Source organism: Protopterus annectens, chromosome 6.part0 (genome assembly GCF_019279795.1).
Source record: "Protopterus annectens isolate FY-2018-M chromosome 6.part0, PAN1.0, whole genome shotgun sequence".
Taxonomy (NCBI): Eukaryota; Metazoa; Chordata; order Ceratodontiformes; family Protopteridae; genus Protopterus; species Protopterus annectens.
Window position 1 is genome coordinate 1,598,933,561 of NC_056737.1, and position 23,131 is coordinate 1,598,956,691.

The following is a 23,131-nucleotide window of genomic DNA, read 5'->3' on the forward strand; positions in this document are numbered from 1 at the left end:
GTTTACTAAGTTGAAATGGGATGCATCTATAGTCTAATGGGAAATGATGGCTGAAATCTACATGGAACTTGAAGTGGAGTGTAAATAGAAAACTGTTCAGTACTAAAAACATTAAATCATGATAACAATTTGCCGTAGAGAAGATTAACAAAATATATCCTGAATCAATACGCAAGTTGTTGACAACTAGCAGCATGGTGAAATTATTTAAAAGGATGAGCACAAAAAACGTGAAAGGTGCAACACTGTTTGATAAGTTATAGTTGTTATTTATGAGGATTGCTGTTGTACCACAAGCTTTGTGCCATTAGAACAGTGATCAGCTTACACTGCTTTACCAAAACATCATTCAGTCATGCATTAATTACAGCTTTACACTGAATTTATGCCAAAGCATACAAGACATATACAACACTTAATGAATGACTTTAAACCTACCTGACCCTTACGTTTGATTACAACTTTACACCATATTTATGCCAAAGTATACAAGACATATAGAACACTTAATGAATGACTTTAAACCCACCTGACCCTTAGGTTTAATTACAACTTTGCACAGTATTTATGCCAAAGTATACAAGACATATACAAATTAATGAATGTTTTTTAACCCACCTGTCCCTTAGGTTTAATTACAGCTTTATACTGAATTTATGCCAAAGTATACCAGACATATACAACATTTGTTGGGAGGGTGGTCTAATGGTTAAGGTGTTTGCCTTAGGTACAGGGTTTGAGCCTCGTAAGGGATAATTGGCTAGGCTTAAAATGGCTCGCAAGGGCAGTTAGCCTAGTACTAATCTATGAACTTAATGAATGTCTTTAAATTCACCTGATCCTTAGGTTTAATTACAGCTTTGTACAGTATTTATGCCAAAGTATACAAGACATATAGAACACTTAATGAATGTCTTTAAACCCACCTGACAGGATTAATTACAACTTTATACTGTATTTATGGAAAAGTAAGACATTTACAAGTTAATGAATGTCTTTAAACCCACCTATCCCTTAGGTTTAGCCATAAAACAAACCAAAAGTTCAGCAGAATGAAGGTGCAGTAGTATAAATGCAGAAAGTCCAAAGCAAATGACTGACACCAATGTAGAACAGCAAAAATGTTTTTATATAAAAGCAATAGTTAAAGCATCAAAGCTTTCAGGTATCCCGTACCCTTCTTCAGTGCTAATAACAAGTTTCAAGTGCAGAATGATTTTTATATAATTCAATTAATTACAACCTTAGGTTTAGCCCACATCCCACCCAAATCTAGCACAATGAATACTAAATTAACTTGATCTTTTTGTCATCTTCTTTGGTGTTCTGAGTCTACGGAGACATCCTAAGATGGGGACAGCACATTCACTCAGTGCCAGGTGCAAAATGCAAGTGTAAAAGAAAAGGTTTAGTACAAGACAATATGATAACAATGTTCAGAAATGAAGCTGGTGAACATCTGTGAAATGCTTCTTGAGGGTGGGTGGGGTGTCTTACTGATGTCAGCTCCTTACAGGACTGAGGGACAGTTCTACATGGCCCACGAAATGCATGCCCCACACATGGGGTGTTACCAAGGTGCACACGAGGTGGGAATAAAATTAGGAAAAACCTTCCTGGCAGCAATATGACATGGATCCAGGACACTTTGATCACCTTGCTGGTCCCAGCCCTTATGACAGAAAGTCTGGGAAAGGCCAGGAGGTGTAGGTAGACATAACAATTTCACATAGGCACCAGAGTTTACTGATGGTCAGCTGCATTAGGAAAATAGAGCAAAAAATTTTCATGTGCAAGTAAAAAGCCTTCCTATGCATTTTGTAAAAGACTTTAAAGAATGTCTCATTCCCACCATATAGACCATTCTGTTTTCTTTTTTCTAATTGTTACCCCATGTCTACGTTTTTGCCTGCTGACTGTTTAATCAGGAGAAACTATACTGTCAGACTTACCCCTCTTCCTGGTCTGAACTTATGATATGGCCACCACCTAACTTAGTCTTGTCTATGTCTTCCTTGTCAAAAATGACGTAAGACAACACACCCCACATCTTATTACAAAAAGTGCCAGATATTCTATATTTCTGTAGAATTATGCATTAGTAATACCTGTTCTCTTAGTCTCCAGGGAGTTAGTTTGCCTGTTTGCCTCTAAGGACAATGATTTGAGTCCTAAAACTGAAAAAAACATAATACTGTATTTCACATTTTATCATTTGGTTTACATATTCAGTTGCTTCTTTTCCTTCTTTCTTTAGAAGGGAAAAGCCAAGCACTAAGCTATATCCAATACCTGCCTCCTTGAGGTATATGCAGGCTGTAGGCACTTAGGCCATTTCTCTGGCCTGCCTCCAGTAGAACTGCACTGTCCATCAACTTGAGTTACTTCCTAAAGCATATCTTATGCACAAAAGGGGGAAGGGCTGTGGCTAAGGTTACACATGTCAAATAATGTAAAAAAATAAAATTTTATGTAACTAGAGCATGCTGTGGTACTGGTAGTCTGATAGTCTTCAAAGCTGTTATGTTTATCACTGAGGGCAGGGTTCCATAGCCTATTTCATATTGTGCTCACTAAGCTCCTTCCATGGTCTTGCTGCAGCTAATGCTTAGAAGATCTACTTGTGTATTATTCCTTTTATAAACATAGATGTGAAGAGTGGTATATGTGCATTATTCCCTTACAAGCATACATTCCATATGTGTGTGCATTATTCCCTTATAACCATGAATATGAATAGGGGTATATGTGATTTTCTCCATAACAACATATATTGTGGCAGTGTGTACATTATTCCCTTATTAACATGTATGTGGAGAGTGGTACATGTGCATTAATCTCTTACAAACATACATATGACCACTGGTAATCCTTGGCATAAATACATTCTGGCTATGTGTGCCTTTTTCCTTTGTAAGCATACACTTGTCATTTCCAGTCCTTATCCAGCACACAACCCCTGATCATATCTGCAGCTTATAAGTGATTTCCAGGAATAAAGTAAAGTGAAATATATTTACTCTTCTTTTGCTTTAGCCAGTCCTTCTTCATACGTCTGGACCCAGTCAAGGTCATCACCCCATCCTGTGGAGACAAAGAGAGCAGAATCAGATATTTAAACGTAAGGCTGCATCACCTCTAAAAATGCCTTCATATGTGCTCAATATAAACTGACTTGTTTAGCTGAAAGAATATGCAGTTTACCTATGAAGTAAATTAAGTAATTCCTGCTGAATGTAGGCTAAGTGGGTGCTATGTGTTTCCTTTACAGAACTATTAAAATAAAAAAAATAAAATATCTGCATTATTACTTGAGGTTGAACAGGTTTTATACAGTTGCTGCAGACTCACAGCACACAAGTACATAGACCCATACACACACACACACACACACACACACACACACACACACACACACACACACACACACACAATACCTTATAACTTCACTAATAGCTACTTGCATTGGACACCTGTCAGCATACCTTGACCTGTCTTTATATCTTAATTTTATTCATCGTATTCCCCCAATGACCACCAAGCCTCGTTCTTCCAAGGGTCAGATTTATTCCTCCTTTTCATGTCAATGCATGACATCAGCAGGCAAAACCCATAGCTGGGGATCACAGTCATTATCATGCAAGGAGCAATGAATTTCTTTATCTTCTTACACTCATCCTACTGTTGGCTGGGAAATATAGCACAATACCTGACACTCTAAGCCTAATATGGGTGTGTGCTTGTCTACACACACCTTCATTTCTCAGCTGGAAATGCATATAGTCTTTGGATAAGCTTGTTGTTTTATTTCCCTGTGCCTGTGTTGAACACTTCCAAGCCTCACCCCAGAAGACATTCCTGGAAAGAGATATAGCCATCTGTCTCCAGCCAGGATGGGTGAGATAGTGTTGGCCAGTCACTCATGCCCCTCTTTAGTCATTTCCTCCAGTGTCCAAGCTAATTCCTCCAGTATCCTAGCTACAGTTCAAACCCAGGTTAACAGAGACACAGTCAAATCTTTCTGTTTTTATTAATGCTTCTATGCTATACTTCACGAGAGCCCAGCTTTGCTCTAGGCCAGCTCTTCTTGTTACATTAGCTCCACACTTGGAATCTAAATCTACTTCAAGGCTAGTCACTCGTGGTTTGACTCCTTAGTACTTTCATTAAAAATTCAAAGGCTAGAGCCATGATTTTTGGGAACAGACAAATGCCTGCTAGATTCCTCAGACCTGGTCAGTAATCTTGTAGTGGTATGGATTGCCCATACTTAGCTCAACAGTAACAATACCACCCCCATTAAGAAAACCATGGTAAAAAATTTCTCCAAAGCCAACTTCATGCTTCTTAAGACAGAAGTGGTGAACTTCATGACACCCATGCAGATGGACAATACAGTTACAACTGCTGAATCCTACACAAATGAACTCTATAAGCACTTACACGAGTGCATGGATCGTGCTATCTTAAACAGAACCAAGACGCTATCCTCCAAAAAAAGGAAGCCAATCTGGTGGTCCCCTGCCATAAACAAACTGTACAACAGAAGGAAGAAACTATTGCAAAAGAGAGTAAAATCCCATGAGTGGGGGAGCTCCCTGGTTAGCCTCAGTAAGAAGATGAGATCCCTTATAAGATCCTCCAAAGCTAGCTATGAAAACAAAATTGCCACTAATTCTAAGGACAACCACAAAGCATTCTATAACTATGTCAAGAATCTCAATGGCAACACCCAGATCTGCTCTTTACAGCACAAAGGCACGAAAATTACAGAACCAACTGATATTGCCAACATCCTGGCAGACAGGCTCAGTGCTAACTTTACGCCCCCCTCACCCCCTAAAGGGCCCATATCTATACAGGAAGAATGCAGAGAACCTGTAATCAAAACTATGCAGGTAAAAGCTGCACTCTCTAAAGCCAAAAACACAGCATCCATGGGACTGGACAACATCCCAGGCTGTGTTTTACATGAACTTCAGAATGAACTGGCTCCCCACTTAAGCACCATGTTCAGTAATAGCCTTACATCAGGCTTTGTGCCCACTGAATGGTGCACAGCAACAGTTACCCACTCCACAAAGGGGGAGCCACCACTGATCCCTGGAACTATCAATCTATTAGCCTGACGAGCCTGGTCTGCAAGGCCTTGGAACGTATCATCATGGAACTCATAAACAAAGACATTGGTAACCTCCAAACTCTGGATCCCACCCAGTTCGGGTTTGTGAAAGGCAGATCATGCCTCCTAAACCTGATCGACTTCTTTGAGGCAGTCACCAAAGCTGTAGATGAGGGTAAGGTGGTTCACACAGCCTATCTTGACCTCGCCAAGGCTTTCAACACCATCCCCCATTCTGGAATTGTAGCTAAACTCACTAAACTAGGTATAAATCCCTAAGTCACAAGATGGGCTGCCAACTGGCTCACTGACATAACCTACACTGTAAAAGTTGCAGACTCCAAATCTGACCTCAAAGCAGTGACAAGTGAAGTACCACAGGGATCCGTCCTGAGATCTCTCCTGTTTGGTATCTACTTCTCTGAAGTACAGGCTAACACAGAAGGCCTCTGGCTAATGAAGTTCGCAGATGACTGCAAACTAGGAGCCATAGTCAAGTCCCCAAATGATGTGGACATCCTACAGAAGGGCCTCGCTGAGACAGATGCCTGGTGTCAGAGCCATGGCCTCAAGCTCAATGACAAAAAGTGCAGTGTCATCCCCTTTGGTAAAAACTCTGTACCCATGAACTACCACAAAGGCAGCAATCTACTTAACACCGAATGTGTGATAAGAGACCTTGGGACCCTGGTTGACAGTAGTCTCTCCTTTGATAGTCACATCACCACAGTAGTCAGGAAGTTCTTCTACATGGCACACCTCATCATAAAAGAGTTCTCATCCAGGAAAAAAGAGGTAATTGTTCCCCTCTACTCGACACTCATTAGACCCCTTTTGGAATGTACCTTACAAGACATCTGCAGCAGCTGGAAAGGCCACAGAAGTACCTCACAAAGAGGATTACTGGCCTCTAACAAATGCCCTACACTGACTGCCTCAAAAAACTCCAGCTTTACTCCGTGGCATATGCCTACTCCAAAGTGATCTCTGCCTAACATATAAAGCTATGTCAAACCCAGAGCTGTTGGACATGCTACACCTAAAGAAATCCCAATCCCTCCGAGCTACACACTCTAGGGACCTAAACCTTGTTACCACAATAAACAGGACATGCTGGGGGGATAGATTCCTGTCCCAGAGACTTCCCATACTCTGGAACAGGCTACCCATCTATGTCAAGCAAAGTTCTTCATTAGCACTCTTCAAGAAAAATCTTGATGAGTGGAAGGAAATAGGAAATACACCCCGGGGATCACTTCTGTGTCTCTGCTCAACAGTGGCACAGGAAAATAACTTTCTTGGGTGATGTAAGCCAGGGAACCTTGTTGGCTAGGCTTACGTAGGCCCTTGGGCCGATAGCCTAGTACCTACCTATGAAAGTATGAACCTATGCTTGCTAAAAACTCCCCTTTTCTTCCTATGTTAAATTTGCATCTGCAAAGCAAAGCAAAATAATTTTACATGACAATACCTGAAGTAAAATCTACCAATGCAAAAGATGATTTTTTTCCAGTCTCAGAATATGGACTTCCACTACTGACTGCAGAGTCCATTATCAGTTTAAATAAACAAAAATCTGTAGGTTTTTGGTTCAATCAACCCATGCTTAAAGTAAATGTTTTGTCCATAGCACAAAGACTAGCAGAGACACTTCCTTGTTAATCTGCAGTTTTGTATTTATATAGTGTTCTAGTCTTGACTTTATCCACAAAATTAGAAACTTCACCCATAGCTTTCAATTGTCAGACACCAATCCATGCATACCACTCCTTCAAATGCTTTACCAAAGCATTCTTCTTAATCTAGGGTCCAGAGTATTGATCTCACTCTCACTGAATATCAGTTTCCTACCAATATTTTACTGGTTTGAGTCCAAGCTTGTCACACACAACCTCACAGTAACTATATGTAACTGTATGAATGAATAAACAAATAACCAATTTCTTCTCAGTTAAATATGTTTGTCCCTTGTGGGTATCTTTTATATACTTCTTCAAGGCCAGTTTAATTATACTGTAGATCTGTTTGTACCATGCAACATAATACATTTTCCTATAAGCTATATTTATTTAATTTTTAGAAACCCTATTACAGGTATTTACCATCTTGCAGAATATCAAACATCTGTCCAATGTAATCAGTATTGTCAGATTATTTAGATAAAGCCATTTAAAGAAAAAGGGGGATTTGAGTTGGTAATTTATAGAAAACCCACCTTTTCAAATGGCTACTTACATTTTAAAAGTTATCACCCATTCCACTACAAAAAAGCCTTGGTAAAAGGTCAGTTTATTAGAATTGCTAGGTTGATATCTAATAGGGGCAAGTTTGTGGAGGAAATCAATAAACTAGAATGGATGTTTTTGGGAGAGAGAATACCCCCAAATTGTATTAAATAATATCAAAAAAGAAGTTATGGAAGGGCAGGGTGTTAAATGCAAACTCCTAATTGAGCTACAGCTGGAAAACATACTTAATCATGTTAAAGGATGGAAAAACAGGGGTACACTTAATTGTAAGGAATTTTACCATACAGTTTTGGAATAGATCAGGTTAGAGAAGTAATGGAAAGAAACTGGACTATTTTTAGAGCTAATGACCACATGCATAAGGGGCTTTAGGTGACACCCCACATTTTGTATACAAAACAATTGACAAACTAAAGGGTATTGCATCAGGTTCAATATCAAATATTAGGAAAGTGGGAACAAGGAAACATGGAATACATCTACAATGCAAGTACATTATTAAAGATTATGAAAAACAACTAAAAAATGCATCTAAACAGAAGACAATTCTCAAATATGGGAATTGTAACAGTAAGGGATTAGTTTATATAGCATTGTGTGATACTTGTCTAGCATTTTACAAAGGAAAAACAGAGAGACAGCTTAAAAAATGTATATATGGACACTATTATTATATACATAAAGGTGACTCTAATAATGCTCTTTATAAACATTCTATTAGCTGTGCGAATTTTAAAGGATTTTCTTATGGTATTATTGAAATAATTCCTCAGAATTCTAGGGGTGGGGCTTGGGAAAATAAATTAGAATATAAAAAATTGTATTGGCAGCTCAGGTTGGATGCTACCACCCCAGCTGGTATCAGTAATACAGTCTCTTGAATGTCAGTGTTAAAATTAAGAGCTACTAAATTATAATGGGTCAAAGTTTTTTTTATAACATCTTCATGTTTTTATAATTAAAGTTCTAATTCTTTGGGAACTCACTCGACTTAAATACCAAATTAAACAAAAGTTTATTATTTTAGTTGTAGGTATTAGCAGTGGTTTTATTCATGGAAATCATATATATGTTTTATATTTTCAAATGTTTATTAATTATGAGTACCTCTACACATACACAATCAATATGTGCTTTTGCTATTTCTTAGGTTAGTTATATGAGGTTTCTCCTGCCTATCTTTTAACTTGATAATGTATTTGGCAAATCAAAGGAGATTGGGTTGAATTCTATTGGTTGAAAAATGGCATGTGTTTTATTTTTTTACTATAAATTAAGTTGATTTATTAGTTAGAACCATTTGCTGTTCTAATGAAGTCCCAAGTGGCAAATGGGAACAAAAGCACATGTATTTAATTGTGGAGTATGCTAAACATTTTTGGGCTTGTAAAAACTGAAGGTGATTTTTTACATTTCTACAGAATCCCTTGTGCCTTTTGTTGATGTTAGTTCATAGGTTAATAGGTTCACAGGTGTGTACTAGGCTAACGGCCCTGGAGCCTTTACAAACCTAGCCCATAGGATTACCCTGACATCATGTCACCCGACCTTAGTTCCCAGTGCCTCTGTCAAGTAGAGCCACTGGAGTGATCCCCAGGGTGAATTTTCTATTTCCCATCCACTCATCAAGGTTTCTCTTGAAGAGGGCCAGTGAGGTGATCTGTTTGACATGTATGGGAAGTCTATTCCATAGCAAGGGCAGTCTCTGGGTTATGAACCTGTCCCTCCAGCATGTTCTGTTGATTGTTTTAATGAGGTTGAGGTCACTAGAGCATGTGGTGTGGATGGATTGGGATTTCTTTAGATGTAGCATTTCTAACAGAGCTGGATCAGACATGGCTTTGTATGTCAAGCAGAGATCGCCTCTAAGTAGGCGATATGAGACAGAGAATAGTTGGAATGTTTTGAGTCTGTCCATATAGGACAAGTGTTTAAGGCCTAGGATCCTCTTTGTGAGGTACGTTTGTGGCCTCTCCAGTTGTTGCAGGTGTCTAGTGAGGTACATGCCAAATGGGGCTTTGTACTCGATGATTGGCCTAATGAGGGAAGAGTAGAGGGAGACAATTACCTCTTTCTTCCTTGATGCAAAACCCTTAGTAATGACATGTGCCACATAGAAGGACTTTCTGACCATAGTGGCAATGTGGTAGTCAAAAGAGAGGCTGCTGTCAACCTGTGTTCCCAGATCATTTATAACACCTTCTGTGTTCAGTGGACTACCACTGATGTGGTAATTCATGGGAACCGGGTTTTTCCCAAAGGGGATGACAAAACATTTTTTGGCATTGAGCTTAAGGCTATGGGTCTGACATCAGTTGTTGGTCTCAGTGAGGTCTTTCTGTAGGATGTCAACATCACTTGGGGAGTTAATAATAACTCCCAACTTGCAATCATCTGTGAACTTTGTCAGCCAGAGACAATTTGTGTTAGCCTGGACTTCAGAGAAGTAGATACCAAACAGGAAAGGACCCAGGACTGAACCCTGTGGGACTCCACTCGTGACTGTTCAGCAGTCTGACTTGGAGTCTGCTACTTTCACACTGTGGGTTCTGTGAGCCAATTTGCAACCCAACTAGTGATATAGGGGTTGATGCCTAGCTTATTGAGTTTTTCTATGATTCCAGAATAGGAAATGGTATCAAACGCTTGTATTCCATACATCAGCTAATCTCTCATAGAACCAAGTAGTACAACTCTTGTATCTATACAATCTTCTACACAGGTTGTCTGATGATTCTCTACTACTTTTTCATAACCCCAAATATTCCCAGAGATAGTTTTCTCTAAATGCCTTATACACCTGAAGAAAGTCTGCTCTTAAAAGACTGTATGAGATATTGTAGAAGTTCAGTATTTCTATCTCTCATAAAAATTTAAGTTTTTACATCCATGGATACCAATGATATATTTCTACTGTAGTCTTTCCAATTTACTCATGCTTGTTTTCTTATAAGGTTTCCATATTATTATTCCATACTTAGGTTTGGGTCTAGTGTAACTAACAAACAATGATTTCATCATTTCTGATTTCCTAGACTTTATAAACCTTTTTTGTACAACCTGTGGTTCTATAACTATTATTACCCATATACCCAGGTCCTAAAATGAATCTCCAGTTTCAATCACTGAGTGCTGGTCAGATATTCACCTTTCAGTCTATGTCTCCCAAACCTCATGTGCTTAGTTTTTAATATATTTATTAGCATATTATTCTCTTATGTGTAAATGGTCAATTTAGTCAAGTTCTTTTGCAGATGTGTCCTATCTGTAATACATTTAATCAGTTTACCGATTTGCAAGTCATCTGCATACAGACGGAAGAACACTTCATTTGAAAAAGTTAGATATACAAAATGCCACCTAAACAAGTAAGGACCTAGGAGAGAGCCCTGTGGGACTTCCTGACTGTACCCAAAAACTGCACCTGTCCAATTGCTATATGATAATTGGCATGTCCTATTTGTAAGCTCTGCAGCTATCCATCTTATCAAGAGTATAAAAATACCTAGTTGTTCTAATTTATTGATCAGTATTTTGCTTAAGACCCTATCAAATGTTGAAGTCTATATAAATTATATCACAGCACAATTTTTCATTCATAGCTGTTATTATATATTGTTATATAACATCATGTTACAGGTGGTTATAGATCTACTGTATTTTCAACATTTGCATACTGATATATGGTTTAAAGTCCCAGTCTTTCCATTTCTGACAACAATTTATCCAAACTAACCTTCTCACAACATGAAAGTAAATGTATATGTCTGTATGACTCTGGTTTTATCCTAATCCCCTTTGCCTGAAAGACAGGATTAACAAGTTCATATCTCCAGTCTTGAGGAATATCCCGATATTTACATGACCTAGTGGATAACAGATATAAATGGTACTGTAAGTTCACATCAAAGTGTTCTCTGTTCATTATTACTAATTCCATCTCCTGTCTGTGCTTTGTTTGGGTACAGTTTGCATAGTTCATGTTCAATATTATCTAATTAGATTTCAGTATCTGGGTGCCTAGATACTGATGCTATTTTTTTTTTTTTTTTGCAGTCAAACAATTTCTCTTTCAAAACGTGCCACGTTCTATTTGCAGTATTTTTACTGAATGCATCTCTCCAATTAGTTTAACACAGTTACAGCTTTGCTTCCACATAATCTGTAATTAACCTTCTGTGCATTGGTTTAGATTTCAGTTTAGCAGAATTATCTAGCAACAAATTAACCTTCATAACCCCATGATCACTGTGCAGTAATGGTGGTAAAACTTGCCATGAAGTAACAGTCATTTCCTTAGGAACACATACAATGTCTAGTATGCTCAGTTCTCTGGTAAGCTTAATTTCAATAAGAAGCAATTTTTGTTCCTGGGCATATTTTGTAAATAGTTTTCTTACTAATGTTGCTGAATCAATATTATTCCATTCTGTGTCTTGTAAATGTAAGTACCAGCTCATTTACTCATGGATACCTGTAGCCTTGAGTCTTCCCATATTGGAGTTGTCTCTCTTATATTGACAGAAATGTGTTTAAATGCTGACCAGGTACTGCTTCCTCCTGTTTGTGTCTTTATTAATATGCTTCCCTTTCTCAATTCTCACCAGATGCTTAGAATTCTTAGTTTTGGGGCTAACTGTGTTAGCTTGACAGGAAGTATAAAATTCTTCCCTGACTATATAGTGTCCATACTCCCTTACTTAATTCCCTTGGCATGTACCCCTTTCTCTTCAGTTTTGTTAGTCATGCCTGTTCCCTGCTCTGCAACACTTTCAGCCTGCAAAGACACTTTTACTTCCTGCTTTGTGTATCATTTTCATGCTGCAATATTTTACTTTAACTTCTGTTCTTCCTTATGCTCTGTATGGTCCCACAGACTGCTCTGCTAAAATATGCACTGATATATCTATATAAATAAGTTTTTGATCATGTAGGTTCTTCTTCACTCCCTCTCTCTCTCTTTCTCCTTAGCCAAACATTTGTCCATTTGAGCTTTCTGACATTATTTCTGGAAATGTGTTGGGTGGTAACTCCACCCTCACCCATTTCCAGATTAGATAGATGTGTCCTTGTAGGTTTATTCATTTTCTAGATCCTTTCCCACCACTCATAAGGTAGTCTGTCAAAAGGATTGCCTTCTTCCTATTGCCTACATAAATCTTTAAAGTGAGAAAAATTTTCTCCATTATTACATCACGTATTAAATTGGGAACTACTGCAATGGGATGAACTAATTTTCCAAACACAGTCTGCATATCTTGTAGAGTAATGGGATACTATTTTCTATAATCACAAATATTGACTACTTCAACTACATTTTAGTAAAGGTCTTCCTTTTGTATACTTTCTGTACCTTAACATGCATGACCATACTACTTGAGTGTAGTAGTCCCTGCAGCTCCCTACCATCAACTAAACTATTGCACTTAACTTTATGTAGCACAGCAGAGGGAAGGCTGACTCAGCTGTTCTTGCAGACTATCACAGTCCATAAGGACAGTATTATTAGTAGCATGTGTTTTCACTGATTGCAGTTTTCAGGGGTATAACAGTTTTACCATTATAAGTACAGAATCTAGCTGTGACCTTTTTTTCCACAATTAAAACAGAGCATGTATACAGCTGGTACTTTCTGTTTCTTACCAGAACTGGACTAGTGCTTTGCTATAGGTCTTGGTTGGTCAGATTTAAGCTTGTTTTCATTGTGGACAATCACTGTATCAGTAAACCATTTTTTTCATTGTCCTTAAAGTCATTTTAAAACACCCACGTTTTGTAAAGTAGCAGTTAAACCCCTTTTAAGTGTGTCAGTGGCTAACATTTCTGTTATGATACTTTTAGTGTACTGATCTTTGGGTCTATATTATACCATCGAATTCTTACAACTTCGAATGTTATAATATTGAACCCATTAGATCGAAACACCAGAAAACCGAATAGTCAGAATAGCAAATTTTTTCCCAGGGAAAAATTTTGCTGTTCCGACAAATATACACACAACACAAGCACACCAAAATAAATAATTCACACACATACACTTCACAAAACCCTACACTAAGCCATACATACAACAGTAGCTATCCACTTATCTTAACCCAACCCTAACCCTAAGGTTCCTAACTATCGCACACTCACCTTACCCACTCCCTAACCCTAAAGTCCCTATCGCACACTCACCTTACCCGCTCCTTAACCCTAAGGTCCCTGTCGCACACTCACCATACACGCTCCCTAACCCTAAGGTCCCTATCGCACACTCACCTTCATTCGAACACTTACCTTAACCAGGTCCATAACCTTTGCTTCACAGTCAAGGAAATAGAGAAGCTGCAGAAACGGCCCACTGAATATTTTCCCTAGGAAAGTATTTGGTGTTCTGCAGCTTCACTATTTCCAGCGTTCGCTGAAAAGGGTTCGATATTATAACATTCAAAGTTGTAAGACTTCGATGTTATAATATAGAACCCTGATCTTCATGGTCTAATTGTAGTTTAAGAACATATTTTAAGTCACATAATTAAGATCATACTTTTTTGTTAAAAAATGTCCCGTTATGAGTCTTCTGTTGTTATGCCTCAGAGGTGACACCAGCTTGAGATGACAGTGTCTTTTTCATGTTTTCATGGTCTTGCTATTCAGTCCCTTCCATGTAAATGAAGGCTTTTAAAGGCTTCCCAGTTACCTGAGCTGAGAGGATCCTGTCCCATCCTTCCTGGTGTGTAAACTTCTGAAAGGCCACCAAGTTCTCCTCAAGGTCTATCTCCCTGCATAGTTGCTTAATTGGTGGAACTATCTATGGTATATGGTACAAATGTGGCAACAGCAGCAGTGGTATGCAGGAGCTGTCCAAGGTCACCATGTTTGTGAAAGAAAAAAAAACACAAACACACACAAAGACTCCTAGCACATACACTAGGACTACTTTCACTTTAAGTAACAGATTTGCTCCAACATGTATGTGTACAGCTCACACCACAGGAATGGTCTTTCTAAAATTGGGAAAAATATGTTCAAACAAATGGCCTTTTTGCAGACAGCAAAAGGTATAAACTCAGGAATTTTGGCATGAAAAATGTGCCAAAATGTACCTGGTGTGGGAACGTCTGGTATAACAGCTTGTGGCTAGACTGTGTGAAAGTACAGCTCTGACACAGGGTCACTATAACTATGTTAAATCAATTGCATTCCCTAACAGCTGGCTCTTGATCTTTTAAGGACAATCAGCTGATATATTTCACACGTGGAAAAGAATTAAAATTTGAGATAGTTTGCTGAAGCCAACCATTTCTCAGGAGCAACTCAAGCTGATCAACAACTCCATAGTGGCCATGGCAGGAACGACAGGGTAAATAGATTGTTTGTAGGAAGAACAGGCACCTCTACAACTAATTTTAGAAGAAATAAAAGAAGGCAATACAACTATACAGAATTACATGACAAAAAATTACAATAGGCTCAGAAAAATGGAACAGAGCCAGCATTCAGGCTTGTCACAATCTATGGTGGACAAGAATATGTAATTATACACATGGGATAACTGAGGGCCTGCAGAAAAGATTGCCTTCAATTTATCAAATGTCACCTCTGTTTGGACAGATATACCAAATAGTAGTATAAAAATTAAAATATCCCACAAAGGACTGTGGCAGATGCAACCAGACAGCAGGAGTGCTCTTAGGGCCATTTTGGTGTGCTTGGAGACCAATGCCCTTAAAGAAAAAATTCAGGTGAAAGTATGGAGACCACAGACAATTTTAAAAGTGGAAAATAATAGGGGGTTCATGGATCATGACTTTTTAGTTCTCAGAAAGAAAGAGCCTTATTCCTGCCTGTACTCAGGACATGCAGGGCGAATAACATTAGATTTTGACTTTTATACGGAGTGACTTGCAGGATAACATTTAAAAATGGGGCAAGAAACTTTAAGGACCCAAATCAAGCACTTCATGCACTTCCTGCTAACCCAGAAAATGTACTCACTGACTATCCAGGCTAGGAGGAAGTGGAGGCAGAGCGTGAGAACCAAAGAGGTTGAGCTGTTCAGGCAACCCCATCTGTCAGCCTTGGACATCCCTTCCTGCTTTTTAGAGACAAAAAAAATCTTAAAAGGAAGAGCTTATAGAGTGACTGAAAAGAAACTGAAACTGAAACTGAAAGGTAAAAGGTATGAGTACAGAATTTCAAAGTGTTCCTTTGTGGCGTATGGGAGTGTCCAGGACCACCATTCCAGTGGGGAGTATGGGGTGCCCAAGACCACCCGCCAAATCACATGGCATTTGAGACATGTTAGGGCTTAAGACAGAGGGTCCAATGTTTTCAATACAGGAGCTAGCAAAGTAAATATGGGTATTCTTGTTTTTTGTCTCTAAAGCTATTGGTAATAAATATAATGCAATAAAGTAAGTCAACAACTGTACCATTGCTGAAAGAGAAAAATCTCTTGTGTTGGCTACTTTATTTGTAGTGATAACAGGGGTGCTTTTAGACATTCTGACATGTGAAGCTTGACAAGGGATGGACAATGTAGTCACACATTATCCATTTGTTCTGATTGGCTAGTATAGAGTCAATGATTAATGTGACCAGGAAGCAAGGGTACCACATAAAAAGAGCAGTGGCTCTCTCCATGGAAGTGAATTAACTTTTGTAAATATATTAAACGTTGTTTGTTATGTTACTTTTATGTTTTGAAGGCATTAAGAAAAGTTAGTAGGGCATTGTTAAATTGTATGCCCAATCATTATCAGAAAGCTGAAAAAAACTAAGACAACTCTGCATTAAGAGATGTATAATTTGTCTTTGTCAAGAGCAGCTATATTGCAAATATTGCAGCATTTTATAAGGCTGTACTTAATGGGGAGAGGGGTTCTTCACCATGTTAGCAACTATAGGGAAAGATGATGAATTCATTTAAATTACTTAGCTGGAATCACAATAGTTTTAACAGCCCCATCAAGAGGGACATGACCCTATTGTTAATTAAAAGACATCAAGTTGACTTTGCAGCATTGCAAGAGAGGCACCTGACTCCTCAGCATAATATTTGGCTCAAGAAAATTGGTTTTAAGGTGTTAGCTAGTAGTGACTACCTAGGTGAGAAAAGGAGAAAAGGAGGGGGGAGACTGACCGTTTTGCAGAAAGCTAATTTAAACTTCCAAAGGACCAGAATATGGTTAAGGCCTACTCATGGTGATGAAGAGAAGCTGGGGAGGGGGTTATAAATGATAACATTGGCCTCCATTTATCTTCCACCAGAAGCAAATTTCTCTGTTTAAAAAAAAAACAAAAACGTGACAGCTCTGATTGACTTTGCCCAGAATTGTACTATATATGCATGAAACTGGAACCAAATAACCTGCAAAAGATATATAAGTGTAGGCCCTAGGCAGGTAAGAATCCCAAAAGTTGTGAAACAAATACAAACCTATCTGAAAAATATGGGACTGGCATACATAGGAAGTGGCGCATAATGAAGGCTGACCAAGGATACATTTTCTTTTTTGAGAAATACATATTCTGATCCCAGATTGATATTTATAGGTTTACTATGGCAAAGTTGAAGTGGACCCGGTCGGATGATGGGGTCATCGACCCACTTCCCTGAAAGTGACAATGTCAAATTCTGACATTGTCGAAATACGACTCGACTTTGACCTCGGAACGGGCTTTAACATGAGTCAAGATAGGGGCGAGATTTGTACTTTGACAATGTCAGGTTTGACATGGTCACTGTTCGGCTTCCAGACTTCATCTAAAGTGGATTCTATCGAGTCTGCTATGACTTTACCACAGTAAACCAGTTACCTATTACAACCACGAAACCTCAGTTACGCAAATACAGAAACGTTGACACACATTGAGCGGACCGCAAAAACACCAAACGTCCTGAAGCGTGAAATTCAAAATGTCGAATCGTCATAGTTGGCCCTTCTCTGGTACAGCTCCTTAAGGTAAGTGTGCAATAGTTATGGACCTTAGGGTTAGGGTGCGGGTTAAGGTAAGTGCATATATAGTAGTATATGTAAGGTTTAGTTTAGGGTTAGAAGTACGGTTTTGTTAATTGCATGTATGTGGATTATTTATTTTGTTTGGGTAGGTAGTACGTAGCGGGCTGTGGGGTTGGCCAACTATGCTGATTCGACATTTTGAATTTCGTGCTTCAGGACGTTCGGTGTTTTCGCGGTTCGCTCAATATGTGTCAACATTTCTATATTCACGTAAGTGAGGCTTTGCGGTTATAATATAAACCCCAGTAAACTATATATATATATATATATATATATATATATATATATATATATATATATATATATATATATATATATATATATATCCCCTACACTACACTACACTGACACACCACAAACCAGACAGCCAAAACACCGAAACCACACAATACTGACAGTCCATATTAACGAACACCATAACACCGACTCACAGCACACACACAACACAAGCACACCAAAAACCTTACAAACCTACACTAAACCTTACATACACAACTGTCTATGCACTAACCTTAACACTAACCCTAAGGTCCATCACTATCACACACTTACCTTACCCGCACCCACACCCTACAGTCCGTCACTAATGCACACTTACCTTACTCGCACCCTAACCCTAAAGTCTGTCACTATCGCATACTTACACAGTCGTGCTCATTTTGCATGTCAGTATTTTCAGCGTTGGGATTTCGAACTCTCGGTTATTTCCATTGCCGGTCTTCCGGTGTCGGTGTTCTATTCATCAGCGTTTCGATCTGTCGGTGTTCTCAGGTAGACCCATATATATATATATATATATATATATATATATATATATATATATATAATATTGTCAGAACAAACATATGCCATGAAGGCATTCATTACTCTCAGACCATACTCTCCTGAAATTAAAATGTCACGTTATAGAAGACAAAGTGCTAACAAAGAGTTGTCATTTTCCCATAGTTATACTAGAAAATCCCAAATTCAGAATATGGGTCCAAGAACCAATGCAGAAAATGTTCTGCCGGGATGTAGGGGAGGACATCGGAAAATGAACAAGTTGAAATTAGACTTTTGGGGCAAAGTAATCACACATGGGATTAAATTACAATTTTAGAAAACTAAAAATAAAGAGAGAATTAATTAGGGATTTCAGGTGACGATGGATTCACTAAATCAAAACCAGAAAGATCTATTAACTTGAGCAAAAATGTAAGTTCAGCATTTTTAGATGCTAGAGAGGTATGTTAGAGGGCAGCATTGCAGTTTACTTCTGTAACTGCCTCCTCAAGGAACAATAATTATTTAGCAGCCTATTTAAGGTAACATAAAATTGAAAGGATATTGAAGATCCGGGACTTGAACTCAGGGGCAGTTATTTGGAATCCAAGGTATGTTTTAAGGACTTTTTGAGAGTTGTACACTAGAATCTACCAACAACATAGGCTTATGACACCAGGGATAAACAAAAAGAGCAGTATTTTTATGGTTTGAACCTTCCAAGGCTGAGTCCAGCTCAAGGCTAGGTCTTGCTTGTTGAAATCATGATGGTAGAACTTGAGACGATACAGAAATGGGAGAGGGAAGTCATCAGGCAGCCTTAATGAAGTTTGTTTTTTTATTGGATAGGAAAACAAGTGATGTAGGCAATGGTATCAGTTATGCTGAAACAAGGTAAAGCCCCACATTAGCCTAATTCATATGGGCCAATTTCAGTTGTAATCCACAATTATAAGGTTTTTATGTGCATATTGGCCAAAAGGGTGACCCCATTATTGTTGATGCTGATTTATCCTGATCAATGTGATTTTGTCCTAGGGAGGAGAAAATTTGACAATTTAATAAGAACTAATCTTATTTGGCAGGCAGCAGAAAAAAAAATGGTAGCCCGCTGCTCCAACTAAGCCTTGATGCATAAAAAGCATTCAGTAGGGTCAAGTGAGGATACCTTTTTTTGCATCATGACCAGGATGGGGATTCCCCAGGGCTTTACCTCTTTATTACCAGGTATATACAGGGTGGAGGGGCACAGGCACAAGTGAAGATAGCCTCAACTGTGTCTGATAATTTTCAGATATCCATGGGCACTCACCAGGAATGTCCACTGTCCCCCATTGCTTTTTGCAATCTACCTGGAATCATAAGCAGAAAGAACATGATCATAAATCATTCAGGATGTGGGAATGAGGTTCTCTTCAGCTGAAGCTGTACCTGTTTGCAGATGAGATATTACTGATGCTGACAAACCCAGAAAACAATATGCAATGATTAATCAATATCTTGCAAAATTTCAAGACAATTTCAAGTTATAAAATCAATCTAGCTAAAACTAATGTGATAGTCATACACTGTCAGGTACTTGTACCACCTCAAAGAACAAGTTACCTACATTCTTGGTGGGGCAGGAATAGTTAAAGTACCTTGTGATGTGGTTTACTGAAAACTGTGAGGCAACTCAGAGATTAAATATTGAGGAACTGCAAAATACTTTTAGGAAGTAGATACAAAAGTGGAGTAACCTGGTACTGGAGATTGACCAAAAAGCAAGCATTCCAACTGTTTTTGCTTCATTAATTATATGTAGCCCAGGTATTATGGTCTACACTACTGGTACTGATTATAAAATAATTGCACAATATAATGACAAGCTTTTTTGGGGAAGAGGACAGACCTAGGGATGCATGGAATAAGATAATAATTCCTACAGAGGAAGAGGGCCTTGGGATACCCGACCTATTAAGGTACTAGCAGGCCACATGTGGCAGCTTTTATGTGTTTGCAAATGTCAACCTATTTCTCTATATGGAAAAAATGATTGAAAATATAAATGAGGAAGCCCCAGGGATCAACTGCTGGGGCTGGGGCAGGTTCTTTGGGGGAAACCATCCAACTCACCCCCTATCACCACTGGACATTTAGGACCTCATGATTAAAGGGCTCCATGTAGGTCTATGATGATTTGCTACCAAAAGGGGGTATATTCAGAGATGTTGTTATTCAGTCCCTTTTTGGCAGTGGATGAGACAGGAGATAAGGACATGGTATTACTATCAAACAGTGATCCATTGCTGAGTATTGAGCTAGCAGGAAGGTAGGGTCTGTTATGAGATACATCCCAAGCTACACATTTTGTATGCTCATTTACAAGTATACATAAAACTAACAAATTGGGTGACTAACCCACAAGTATTTGTGGCAGATATAATGAAAATGCTAACTGAGGTCAGAGCTGATTTGATTATTTTTTGACTAGGGTCTTGGTCTCAAGATCTTTTAAAGCCTTAAGACTGTTAAGAAGGGGAGTGATTCTGGCACAAAAGAAAAGTTGGGAATGCTTTTAAACATAGCAATTGAAGCCACTAGATGGTTTATAACTTTGCAACATTTAAGGTCCCCAGTGATTAGAATCATCACCTGTAAATGCTTGTTCAAGGACTTTTATACACCTGCACGTCTAGGCAAAATCTATATGGGTGTCAATACTCAATGCTAAGTAGGAGATTGTGCCCCATTTGTGGAGGTGTAAAGGGTTTAAGTTTTAAAATTTGGGTCCAAAAAGATCATTAAGGAAGTTTTTTGGGGACAGACTGAAGTGAACTATTTTGGGGTTTGGGTGAATATCAGGAAACATATGAGGTGACTAGTTAGCTGTTTTCCATTACAGTGTTAGAGATTAGAAACAATAATGAAGAAACGGAAAATGTTTGACCTCTGACACTGTAGAAAGCAACTCAGCTCTTGATAGAGAAAATGCATGAAGATAGGGTTGCCACCTCTCAGGAAATTTTCTAGACAGTCAGGGTTTCTGTCAAGAAATCCAGTTATGAACAGTACTTGAAAGATATTTTGAATCCTTCTTAGAGCTAACACATTTCTGAAGTATGTTTCTTAAAATGTATACTGTTTCACCTGGATTTCCTACTTGCTTTCAAATGCAGTGTAAAAATAATTCTTATTGTGGTTTATGCGTATGTGTATATGTGGGGGAGGGGTGGTGGAAGTAGATATAAGAACAACAAGTTGACCATAATTTCTTCCACTTACCATCTTTGCCAAATATCAGTATTGCATGCAAGTGACTATTTTTAGTGGCCTGGGCAAGACGTTTGGAGAAAGGAACACATCATTGGTACAGTGGCACAGTGATCAATGTTACAATCTTACAGCTCCTGTCTCCCTATGCTCTTGGCTGTGGCTGCACATTTGCGACATCTGCATGTCCATCCTGCCACTGTGTAGGTTTTATTCAGGTGGTCTCATTTTCTCCAACACTCCAAAGACATCCCATAGATGAATTGATGTTTTTCCATTTTTCCTGTAGAAAGCATGTTATGTGTGTGTGTGTGTGTGTGTGTGTGTGTGTGTGTGTGTGTGTGTGTGTGTGTGTGTGTGCGTATATATATATATATATATATATATATATATATATATATATATATATATGTGTGTGTGTGTGTGTGTGTGTGTGTATCTCTCTTGTTATACATCTGGCTTATCAGAGGTAATACTAATATGTGTATGTTAAAATAATATTGGTGGATACATACATAAATGTCTTGGATAGAGAAAAATAAGTCGTAAAATGCATTCCAGAACACGAGAGCATCTGGGAGCTATTATTTCTGGCTGTATAAGTGACTTAGTAGGGTCTTCAGCCCTGGGCCCCAGCTGTTGGAGCTGGGGATACTTTTCTCATTATTTCTTTAATTTTTCTCACAGTCAGATTTGAGAGGGGTATGTGTAGTAGGTAACCAAAGCTTTTGTGTTAGCTGGGAACTGAGTGGTTTTTTACAATTACAGCTCATAGGTATGCATAGAATGTCACTATACCCTGTCTGGGACCGGTGTCCTGTGTAGGAATAACAAGTTGGAAGAATTATTGCAAGTGCTTTTTTTTTCATTTTTTTATCACAGCTGAAATAAGATTTATATACATATGGATAACTTTTGTGGGTAGGGTAAAGGAAGAATTCTGCATAAGTACAGCTGACCACAATAGTCTGAAATATGGTGTGTGCTGTTTGTTTCCCTTTCATCCTAGTTTGACTTCAGAGTGGTATATAGATGCTGTCTGCCTTTTGGGATTAGGGCTGAGAAGGCATGCTGTGTAGATGTATGACAGCAGCAACTTGAAATATATGATTATACTTATTTGTCCTTTCATTTCGATCCCAATTTAACACCACAAGGGTACAGTGAAAATTGCTCTTTTGTTTGTATTTGGGGGGTGGGGTGGGAGGGAGGCAGTCTTCCCAGATATGATGTATGTGCCCTGAAAAACATTTTACTCTTGGTTTAGGGATAACTACTACTCAGTTCTGTGGTCTCTACTGTGTCATCAGCCTTGAATATTAAGCCTTTGACATAACCTATTTCTTTCTTGGAAAAAAAAAAAAAAAGTTTCTTTCCTTAGTCATGGCATTTATGTTCAGGCCATCATTTGACCAATGGCTGTGGGGAAAAAGTTCTAAAATGCACATCATAGCAGTTAGAATCCCACAGCTTTTTGGGACTTCGTGTCCCACAGACGCCAATCATAATTCTTCCCTCTACATTTATTATATTTACAGTCTTGGCCAGTTAGGATATTTTGCAAGCATGTAGGAAAAAGCTGACCAGTAAGACAAGGTGTGAGAAAACAAAACAACACTACTCTGGATAGTAAGGGAAGGAAAGTAAAGAAGAAAAATGGGGGCACTGGGATGAGTGCCAGTGTGATAGTAAACAGTGGGGATAGGGGATTGACATGGAATACTTTGCCTGGGGAT

General features: G+C 38.5%; 1 protein-coding gene across 1 annotated transcript in view; it reads right to left on the reverse strand.

Moving 5' to 3' along the window:
• The window catches only part of LOC122804015 (anterior gradient protein 2-A-like), a 58,500-nt gene that overhangs the window by 31,318 nt on the left and 4,051 nt on the right, over positions 1-23,131 (reverse strand). The window contains exon 3 of the mRNA XM_044073693.1: positions 3,021-3,084. Within this exon, the coding sequence (XP_043929628.1) occupies positions 3,021-3,084 (64 nt within the window). The remainder of the gene's footprint in view (positions 1-3,020; positions 3,085-23,131) is intronic.